The sequence below is a fragment of the Clinocottus analis genome, unplaced genomic scaffold (genome assembly GCF_023055335.1).
Source record: "Clinocottus analis isolate CAN_PGR_092001 unplaced genomic scaffold, fCliAna1.0.p SCAF_23, whole genome shotgun sequence".
Classification (NCBI taxonomy): Eukaryota; Metazoa; Chordata; class Actinopteri; order Perciformes; family Cottidae; genus Clinocottus; species Clinocottus analis.
The window spans coordinates 6,135,505-6,146,983 of NW_027175965.1; the positions used below are offsets into that span (position 1 = coordinate 6,135,505).

Below are 11,479 nucleotides of genomic sequence, written 5' to 3' on the forward strand. Positions count from 1 at the left end.
GCTAGAAAAAGCCATTATGGGCCAGCGAGCTCGTCAGCCAGCGATGGCCAATCCTTTGTAATGTGCACATTATGTCATTATTAATGAGATCTGAGCAAATGGGAAAATTCAGGTCATGTTTTGTCATCACATTTGACCAGCTGTTCTAACATGAAGCTCATATTCCCACTCAGATCATGCAGTATGCTCACACCGCAATCAATCCACCTATTTGAGCGACCCGGTGGACGAACAGCGGGTTACATGGTCGCTGGAATCAGATTTTGAATCCGAGGGAAAAGGGCGTAATGTAATAAAATGGTGTTTTTGTCTCTGTAGCGGTGGAAATATTGACCTGGGAAATAACATTATTGTAGAAGAAACACTATTAGGCCTACACTACAATGCAATATATAAGGAAACGCAAGTTCCTCCAATCAAACCAGCTCAGTAACGCTAATCTCTTCTATTAGCTTTCATTTAAATGATAATCTAATTTTATGGAAATATGTAATACTTTCATGCATAACCTAACCGAGAAATCAGCCGAATGTCCAAATGACCTCATAGTAGCAGCATATGTCGCTAATTGAGATCTCTTTCATCCCTAATATTGAATACTTTGATGAATTATGGGAGCACCAAAACAACGTAACGCAATTTTTTTTTCTTTTTTTCCTCTTTTCGTTCGAGATATCAGCTAATTAAAACAACCCCGGAGACGGTTAACCCTTTCCACTCCATTTCTCATTCTGTCCTCGTGCTATTCATTGCAGCCATAAATCCCACCCTCCCATTCTGCGTTTTTTTTTTTTTTTTTTTTTGGCAGCTTTGAAACGTTAATTATTGGTGGAGGTCCACAAGGGCCAGATTTCTGTACCCCAATTCTCCCCTCGCATCCGTAAATGCACCACGCCCACCCAGCGCTCCACCAGGGGAAACAGTCCAACAATGATTATCAGTATTTAGCCAAAGTCAGGCTGTTATGCCGCTCTCTAATTGGAGTGAAATTTTTCTAAATGACACAGAAGCTGGTGCTTTTTTTTCCCTTCTGTTTTTTGTTTTTTTTTAAACCAGTGAGCATTTAGAAAAGAACAAAGGATGATCTGGGGTTTCCAACCCAGTCGCACAGGGATCTCAAGTGCCTATCCGACAAAAGAGCAATTAGACGGGGCTTCCACAAGGGATGCAGACACATCTACGGACGTGGGCATGCACACACAAAAACACACCCACACACTTGTTTTATCTCTCCTCATTGACAAACCTCTGGCTTGGCTGTTGGTGTCTGCACACAGACACACACAGACACACACACACACACACACAGGTCCTAAAGGGCAGCTCGGCAGTCATGCTGATATGGGAATGAAATGAGAGAGAGAGAGACGGAGCTTATCGCAAATATCCTCCTTCCCTTTCTTCGTGTGTTACTCCACCCCAAAAACCGATTGTGGTTAATGTTCTTCCCCGGTCGAGTGTAAAATAATAACGTACTTGTGTTTGAGTGTGTGGATGTGGGGTGTGTGATGGCGCATGCAGGGATTCATTGTTGCTATTTGTGCATGTGCATTCATGTTTATGCATTTTGATCATTCTGGAAGATTGAGACTTAATAGGAATGTCATGGAAGGGATGTGAAAAAATATGAAGGCTCATTGTTATCCGATTTTACCAAACATCTAGTTTCACACACTCTAAGAGTCTTGAATTAATTAAAAATATATATTTTTTATGACAATACAAAATATCAAAAGAATATATTTTGTAATTGGTATCCTTTATAGTCCTTTTTTTAATTACATCTTTAACATAATGAACACAAACTAATTTGCCTGCAAACCACAGGTGTGCATAAGATTACATACAATTAAGTAAAAAAAAAGGCAGATAATAATGAGCCCTCGGTGCATAAAGGTGTGTGTTGTGTGTGTGTGTGTGTGAGTGCTTACAGCGCCGCTCTGTGTCTCCCCGGGCTGTGTTAACGCTCCCGCCGTGTGTTGTTGTTGTTGTGTGTGTTAAACACATGCAGTCCCTATCCTTGCCACAGTGGTCATCGGCTTGCTCTGCACCGGCGGCTACCTGGTCTGGCGCAACTGGCGGCGCAAGAACACCAAGAGCATGAACTTCGACAACCCGGTGTACCGCAAAACCACGGAGGACGACGACGACGAGATCCACATCGGCCGGCACAGCGAGTCCATCGGTCACGTGTACCCAGCAGTGAGTGGCGGCCACAGTCAGCCGTTCATAGCGCTGCCTCTAGGGGGCGGCGTCACAGACAGCAACTCGCACTGGTACTCGGGGGCACCGATGCTCTCCAGCGGCGGCAAATGAGAGGAGGAAGGAGTTTTTGGGAGTATTTTTTGGGGAGGGGAGGGGTGAGGGGGGGTCTGGGAGGACGAGCAGGGTTTGTGAAACGCCTGTTTGCTGTACGGGCACGCCCACAATCTCACACGCCATTTTTGCAGCGATCACTAAAAAACATACACACCCGCGCACACACGCGGGCCCTTCACGAGTACGCCATGTATTTCACCGACATATTCATAATCAAACAGTACATGCATTTATCACCATTGCGTCTCCGTTGCCAGCCAGCCGTCACATTGACTTTTGTGTTGCATTGTGTTCGTCTGCCCGGCGACCGAAAGTGTTTGTTCCAGCGTTTTCTTGACCGAACATCGCGCGTCGTCCTCGTTTACAGAAGCAGCTCGTGCAAAAAAACTAATTTCTCAACACGGTCACTAGGCAACAGAAAATGTGTGCCACAAGGTAGCGTCCCTATCGGAGAGGAATTTGATGTTTCTTTGTTATGTTTTGCTGCTAAAGATGATAACAAAGGATCATTCAGACATCAGACGGGCACTGAGGCTTAAATGATTCCCGCTGTCTTGATGCAGTGCGGCTATATAAATAAGAGCTGCGTGACGGGGGGGGCCTCTGCAGCGGCGTTGGAGGTCGTAGAATAAAAGGGTTTTAGTGTCAGGCGAGGAAGAGGAGGACCGGCTTCACAGTCACCTCAGACAGATGACTGAAAGGACAGCGGAGCCCTGGACGAGACCATTCTGCAAATAACTGGGATTTTAGAGTCGACGTAGTGACCATCATGACACTTCCCTCACAGCAAGTTGACTTTATTTCTTAATTACAGCGCGAATAAGACAGGGAGCTCAACAAAGGGAGCACAAATCAGAAGCGAGCACAGTCCGGAGCAGACGACAGCGTCTTGAGAATCGCTCGAGTGTCTCCGGGAAAACAATGCCAGCTGTAATTTGCACACACACACACACACACAAAAAAATTGCACTTAAATGTCTCGGACACTTATGACATGTGTTGAATATATTTGTTGTTTTTAGGTATTGGAAAGCCAGAGGGGAAGGGCAGCCCAAATGCATTAGAGGGGGGTTGGGAGGCTGGCGCTTTGATCGGTTGGCATGGTAACACAGACTGCTTTGTGTCGCTCCGGAGAGAAAGGAGGCAAAGAATTCTGGGTATCATTGGCATGATGTCAGGCTAGACACACACACACACGCGCGCACGCACACACACACACACACACACAGGAAACAGGTGCACGAATGAGTCATTTTAAGATTCAAGGTCGAATTAACAACCACCCTCAGTCAAGGGCTGAAAGGAGGGAGTCTCTCTCTCTCTCTCTCTCTCTCTCTCTCGCTCTCTCTCTCTCTCTCTCTCTCTCTCTCTCTCTCTCTCTCGTCTCAGCAGTTGTGTTGTTCACATCTGCGCAAATCTATTTTATTGTCTTCAATTGTTCCACTTGTTTTCTTTGTCTCCTGTCCTCCTCTCTCCTCTCCTCTCCTCTCCTCTCCTCTCTCATCTCCTTCCTTCCTTTCCTTTTGTGGCATTGTGGCGACTCAGACCGCCAGAGAAATCCGCTTGGCATTATGTGGGCCAGACATTTTCAGGCCGCAGGCGAGCATCCTACATTCCTTGCATCGGCGCAGCCAGAGAAGGAGGGAAGTGGGGAATTTTAAAAAAAAAGGGGGAGAAGAGGAAGGTCAGGGAGAGGAGCACGGACTGCAAGAAAAAAAACAGGAAAATGGATTCTATATGAACCTGCCATTTCTTCTCCGGGTGCCGATGTCTTCCTTTATTCCCTGTCCATCATGCTGCTCTGTTTTCTTTTTTGTGTGTGTCTCTCTCTCTCTCTCTCTCTCTCTCTCTCTCTCTCTCTCTCTCTCTCTCACCTTCACCAGCCTCCTGTGGTAACCGTCTTTTTATCTGCTGTTTGCAGCGCGTGGCACTCAGTCTGGAGGATGATGGCTATCCCTGAGGGGGAGAGAGGGGGGGGGGGATGCAGCCTGCCCCCCATCCTATCCTGGCCCCTCCTCGCACCACAGCCTCGACACCACTACTAAGAGGCCAGTACAACGCAGAGGAGAAAGAGAAGGACTCCTCCCCTTTTGAGGAGCAGGGATGACATGTACATCTTGTAAATCCCCCTTCTTCTCCCTTTTTTTCCTCCACTGGAGTAACATTACTACCACTACTAGCCACTACTACTTCCCTTAGTGCTAGTTTACTAGTAGTCTCCTCTCTTCTCTCTGCCTCTTGTTAGCTGTAGTGGTGTGTAAAATGCTGCTTGATGAATTTGTTCAAACTAACCTCATTCGGTTGCCTCAGTGCACATTGTAAATAGAAGGCTGTCCGGCCACCGTACAGGGGTTAAATAGCCGCACGCATTGTTTTTAATTCCTCGTATTGTGACGTTTTTATTTATTTGTATGTGTTTGCTGCTGTAAATATGTTAGCGGCGTCTCTCAGTGCTGCAGTACTACAGGCTGATGTGTTTAACTTTGCAAGGAGGTACAGTAGGAGTAGGCGAGGAGGTTACTTTGTATTCATAATTCCCTTTTTACATCTCGACCTTACGACCGGTTTCTTTTTAAAACAGGGGAATGTCATCCTTTTTCCCCAACAGTCTCTCAGATTCCACCCCTTGACATATTGTATAGTAGGCAGGGAAAACCTAAATATAGCCAAGGGGAAAGGAGACAGAAGAACATGATGGGGTTGTCTGCATGTTTGGAGGTGATTTTGAGGTGAAAGAGTTTGGGAGAGTGTTTTTTTTTTTATGGGAACAGGAGGATTTGTGCCATCAGAGGGTAGAGCCTCCAGGCAAAAAGCAGCAGGGCAGAAAAGACAAGGGATTATGGGTAATCCTATCTCCTGGTATCAGAGGTTTGAGTATAGTCGATAATGAATTTGGGATTGTTTGTTCATTTGCGGTGGGTGTTAGGACTCACACGTGTTCCCCACTTTTTGTTTGCGTTTGCTCCCTTTGACATTTTAGAGGTGAAACAGACAGCAGAGTGTCACCAAAACACATCCCTGTGACTGCGTTGCAATATGAAAGATGCTTTGAATTCTATGACTTTTAAGTCGAGATGGACCAATCCGACTTTTTGCGTCCCGATACCGATCGCTATACCTTGATTTTTGGGTATCGGCCGATACAGACTACTGCTACAATACCCCGATAAGCTGTGCTATAAGTGTGGCTCACTGTGTGGAAGTGAGTGAGTCTTTTATGTATAAAACCACTTTTAATTGATCATTGCTTTCCCCAACTTTGTAAGATAACGTTTAACAAGTAAATGGATATACGTGGATATAAATGTACTGAATTGTCGTTTTATATTATAATAAATTGCTCTCCAGCATCTTTGGAAACTTTTTTTTAAATGAACAGAGATTACAGTTAAAACCAAGTGTAAACCTCTTTAATGCAGCAACAAATTCATCAAAACTTAAACGGCAATTATAATTCAGAATCATCATAATGCAATTCAAACAAATATTTGCACAGTGTGGCCTCATTGTCACCAATACCAAATCCAGCAATTAGTCAGTGTCGGCCCGGAATCGGTATTGGTACATCCCTTCTTTCAACCCAACATGGAGCATGAAAGCACTACCTTTTGCCTGTTTCTGAAATTGTGCCTCCAATAGTCTTCAACACTGCATTTCTCTCACACGTGCACAGTAGCTTCAACATGATCACTTTTCTTTTGACCTCACATGTTACACAACTCCTCCATAATTATCTAATCCAGCGTTTCAGTGGCCTCACCGCACTGCTTTCGGTGTTTCTTTGCCGCGATACCTTCCCCGTCTTTTTTTAACAATGTGGCTGTGTGTTTTCTGGAAGCGACGCGGCAGAAGAAAAAAAACATTTGGAAGGAATCACTTTGCGCTGTCACTGACTGCTCAGCGCGGTTGTTAAAAGGCCCGGTTTTGTGTGAGCAGATGAGTAATACGCCGAGGCTGACTGAGCCGAGCACTGATTTGATTTGAAGGCTGGATAGAGAGAAAGCGTGTAAACCAGCGTAAAGGGCTGATCTTCCATTGGCTTACCACAGACGAGCTTCCAGCTCATTGAATCAGATGGACTTTATGCCCCATGACTTTCGCAATAATTGCTCATAATGCATTGTAATAGTGATTTACTGTAGGCTGTTATGACAAGATAATATGATAGTTACAAGTAGTTATGGCAGAATAACAATTTTCCTATTCCGGACGTCATTTAGTCTCAATAAAGGGCATCTTATAATACATGATATTAGGTAAAGAGGTATACCAAAAACACTGGTCTTCCATTCTCAGATTTAAAAAAAAGTTGCATTTCAGCTTCACCGAGCTAAGAGCTGCTTTTCTTAGTCCCATCCTCAGTGTTTCTTTTTATTAAGCAAAAAAAAAAGTATAGAATGCAACCATTAACGTCTTCCAGCTTCGGCTCAGTACATACTCAGCATGTATTCATCTTACTATACAGACAGTTGATTAATGGTAGTTATTATTCATGGTACTCACTGTTTCCTCGACATGTTTGCTCAGTGGATGCTCGGGCAACCACGAGGGAGGAGGCAAGAAAAAGACAAAGGTAGGCAAGGAACGACTGCCAGGATTCCATACTAAACTGTCTAGTGTGCAAACAGGTTTGAGCTTGGAAGATGAATAGCGGGCCATTTATTTTTGCCAGATTTCTGCTGATGCGTCTGCTGTATTCTGACGCTCGTTCCCTTTCACGGGCCTCGGATGGATCGCTCTCTCTCTCTCTCCTCTCAGTTTATGATGCACAGAGGGGGATTTGTATGTAATGTATGAGACGAGTGGCGTTCTAGACAGGTAAATTATAGTCCTCTCCGGCACCCACACACCTCCCTTCGCCTATCTAATGAAGGAGGATGGAGCACACGGGGAGGCCGTCTCCATTCGTCTTAACCTTGCACTGACGAAGCCTAATAAAATGCATTTGACTGGTTTGGTAGCGACATGCAGCGTTTGGTGTTTTGTCAGGATGGAGGATTGACATGAAGGAAACTGTTTCAAGTGACACAGCTGCATTGTGGTATGAACTGGTCATTTTCAAAAATATTTTCAGTAGATATGACGGCTGTGGGAATCGTTGTCTTTCATTAAAAAAAAATTTAAAAAAACAACCTCAAAGTCCCAAAAGGACAGATGAATAAGATGTAAGATGCCCAGAAAGATGAAACAGGGTCAGACGTCTTGGTGAATTTGAGATTAAATAAATCACAAAAACCGCTGCTGTCTTGAACCCTGGGCCGAGTCACTTCTGCTCTCCACGTTTCCTTCAGGTCCACGTTGGCTGCAGGTCTAATGGAGTTCCATACGCGGGGTGTGCGGTTAGGAGAATAAATTGCTTATTTATTGAGGTGACTGAGCGTGGCGTCTTAGAAAAGTTATTATTGCTACAGTGGGAAGACAGACTGGCTGGTCCACTTCGTGGCCACCTTGAGAGCAGCCGCTTCCACTGAAGAAAGATGAGAGAGTCCAGAGAGGGACTTTTGTCATTCATCATCTCGTAGGTTGTAATAGAAGAGAACATCCTTTGACTCTACGCTGTCTGGACATGTGTATTTCAGGAATCGTTTAAGAGCTAATCAATGCCCCGATGGCAGCGCAGTCTGCTCCATAAACGACCGACGGATGTTTAAAGGATCAAGTTGAGCGCTGAAGAGGTCAAAGAATAATTCATTTTGTGTGTTTATGTTCAAACGTTCAGTTGTTCAGAGGTCAACCTCACATGTTTTGGCTGTTTCATCTGTAGATTTAGCTCCTACGCTCATAAAGCATTGGGATATTGCGACTATCAAACCCTAATGTACAACAGGCAGGTTACTATCACCACTAGGTTCTGTCAAACATCCGTGACAAAGTTGCCTCTGGTTTATTTTATTGGAACAATGTTACATTATGAGCTGATCTCGGCAAATCCTAACAGCCATGATAACCCATAATCCAATCCAATATAACTGCATGCTGTAATTATAGTGTTCCTGATTTGTGCTCCCTGTTTCCTTATTTGCGCTTGTCCCTCTTCCTCTCTGTGGTCTCCTAATTGGTTGCTTCCAGTCTTTTTCTGACAGAGAATCTGACCTTAGGGTGCACTGACTGCTTTTACATCACTCACCTCTCTCCACCACTTCACGTCACCACGCACTGGATCAAACGTAACGCCAGCTGTGAGACTTCCAAGTATGTGAATGCTTTGTCACGCTACTGAGTTTTAGTTTGGACGGCAAAGTCGGCGTCGCTTTTCTCGGTGCACTCTCATTCTCTTGCCCCTCCCATCTTCATCCAAGCCATCGACATTGTTCCTTTGGCAAGGGCTATCAGTCTTTGGGGGACACACACAAACACACGCACACACACTGGAAGAAAACACTGGAGACAGAAAACCTGGAACCCCCAAAATAACAAGGAAACCCCTCGAGCTGGGGAAAAAAAAACAACTTCCTGATTGGGAACCAGCAAACAAGCCAGGAGAAGCACCTCCCCCTTCACCCGCCGGATCTGATTCTGGACTTTGGAAGGAGCCCTCGTTGACTCTACTTGGCGAGCTGTTGTTGACCCAGTGACTCTCCCACACCTTCAACTGGTTCCTCTTATTATCATGTGTTTTTTGGACTATTAGTCTGTGAGTTGTAGTTGTTGCTCTCTCTCTCTCTCTCTCTCTCTCTCTCTCTCTCTCTCTCTCTCTCTCTCTCTCTCTCTCTCTCTTTCTCCTTGCCAAACCATTCTCTGTTTCATATTTGATATTCTTGCTGTTTGATTACTTGGAGGGTAATGTTCAGTCACCTACCTTTTTGTACCAGTCAGTGTAAAATGAGGGTCGGGTGAAGAAGTTGGTGAAGTCTGTGTGTACATGTCGTTGAGTGTCGGCGATGACGATACACGCGAGCAACATTTTGATAAATAACTGTGTCGTCATATATTTGGACATCTTACTTCGACAGTGATTGACGGGGGAAGATGATCACTGCAAACATATGAAAGTATTGGCTCCAATTTTTTTTTTGAAAAACTGTCTACCGACATGTCGCTGGTGTCATTGCCCGCGAGTAAATCTCACAAACCATTTGGGTCTCAGTCCATTCCGCAGCCATACATACGACAGGCATTTTTTTACGCTGTTTGTTGCACAAAACTTTTCAAGAAGCCTTCTGCACTGTGTAAAGAGATAACGTTCTTAGGAGGGGAGGAAATAAAAGGGAGGGGGTCGGGGTCCAATGGTACAGTCCAATGGTTTTGAATCATGACTTGTAAATACGTTTTCATACAGCAAAAAACCTTTTGATAATGTTTTAAATGTATCTGTAAAAAAAGATGTACATAAACCTCTGGAGGGGAAAGGAGTGTTGACTATATATGAATTTATTTGTACTCAAGAGCACTGGATTTATTTACTACTTGATTGTAACTAAAAATTAATAATCTGCCAAAGTGTTTTTATTTGACTTTTTCTCCTGTCTTTCCCGTTTTGTTTTTGATTTTGAGTTTCTTGCTTTTTAACAGCATTGCAGATCGTTAGGGTTCATACTGTATTTAATTCTGTTGAATAGATTTTGTTGTGTGTTTAGAAAAAAAAAAGAGGGGTTATCATTTTAATTTATTGGTGCCTTGTTTTGTGCTCCTGTATACTTTTACTCTTTCTGTTTTTCTGTGTTCTGTGTCTGCGGGAAGGCGAGGGAGGGGTTAACTGGAGGGTTGGTGAGCGACGGGGTGGGGGGGGGGAGTTTAAAACTTAGCAACTTCTGTACTTACATGGAATATCTGTACTGTATGCCAAAATGGTCTCGATCACGTTTCTATGAAATCAAGCTGTTGATAAATATCTCTATATATTGATATATTAAATTTATAAAAACTGTCCAACCTATTTGTCTCTCTGTGGTACATCTGGACTCTCCGCACGTGATGCAACAGAAACCTGCATCTGAAACACGTGACCTTTCATACGCTTTAGGGTAAATGATCCTTTGTGTAAAACTGTAAAACATCCAAAAATATTTCTGACAGAGTTCATTAATTAACGTAAAATAAATGATTGTAACGAAGCATAATACACAATACAAAATACCATTGATACTAAAAAACTAGCTATTTTATGATAGAGCAAAATGTATGTGTAGATTCTCTTTCTGCCATTTCAATATACTGTCTCGCCGTTATAAAGTTGGATATTAAAGAAAATATGTGGCAGCTTCAGCTTTGAAACATGGCAGAGCTCCCCAACCCGCACACCAAAAATGTGTTTCTGGCTGGTTGTCTCTAAGGTTTCATTCGTCTGTGGAGTATACGAAGACCTCTATCCTGAGATGGATTGAAAAGTAAAAAGTCCATCATGCAACTTGTCATAGAGTGCACTGGTTAGCCGAGATTCATCTTTCGAACTACAGTATGCTCAGCAAGTAACCTCAAAATATGCTTTCATATCTTCTTATGACTTTATTTTATGAATAAATCAATTTACTCAGAGGGAGCACACCTGTCTTGTATTACATAATTACAGATTACTCTGCTTTGGCTATGGAGTAAAAAACAAACACACTTTTAGTCAATGATGAATAAAGTTCTCATGCTGTTGACCAGAACACCCGGAGGTGAAAGACTTCACAGGGACACACGGGTGATTTTGACGTGTGTCCCAAACAAATCTTTCTGATGTGTTTCTTTGATGACGGCTACAGATGTCACCAGCACCCTGAGTGTTTATTTCCTCTTTTTCTACCTTCAGAGACAGAAAAAGAAGAAAAAAGAGCAGACAAGTTACAGTGAGAGGCCGAGAAACTGAACTGAAGTGTGAGAGTAAGCTGGGTTGACAGTGTGACCAAAGCGGAAGAAGAAGTACAGTTACAGTTTGGACGGGGGATGTGTGTAGTCCCTGGAGAGTTGAAAGGACTGACGGTTCGCTGGGGGTTTGAGGGATGAGCCGGCGGGGGAGAGCCGGCTGAGGATGTGGGCGCTCTTTGGTCTGCCCATTGTTGCAGGGTTGCCGTTGCTCTTCATTGAAGATTCAGCCCAACCACGTGCCCCGCGCTGTCATCTCCCCGGGCATCACACAAGTCAGGGGTGTCGTCGAAGATTCGTGATAACTGAGGGAGTCACGGGCGATCAAAGGGTGATGGTGCTATCAGCTATACTCTGTACATCAGTGTTGTAG

The 11,479-nt window shown here is 44.0% G+C and overlaps 1 protein-coding gene across 5 annotated transcripts in view; it reads left to right on the forward strand.

The window, feature by feature from the left end:
- Window positions 1-10,186, forward strand: part of lrp8 (low density lipoprotein receptor-related protein 8, apolipoprotein e receptor) — a 160,862-nt gene extending 150,676 nt beyond the window's left edge. For 2 of the 5 annotated variants that reach the window (XM_068590083.1, XM_068590087.1), the window contains one exon: window positions 2,012-2,355. In XM_068590083.1, the coding sequence (XP_068446184.1) occupies window positions 2,012-2,316 (305 nt within the window). In that variant the 3' untranslated portion in view covers window positions 2,317-2,355. Of the gene's footprint in view, window positions 1-2,011; window positions 2,356-4,240 lie in introns of those variants that run through there. The other 3 variants (XM_068590085.1, XM_068590086.1, XM_068590084.1) reach the window with 3 other exon arrangements.
- Window positions 10,187-11,479: the final 1,293 nt, after the last annotated feature.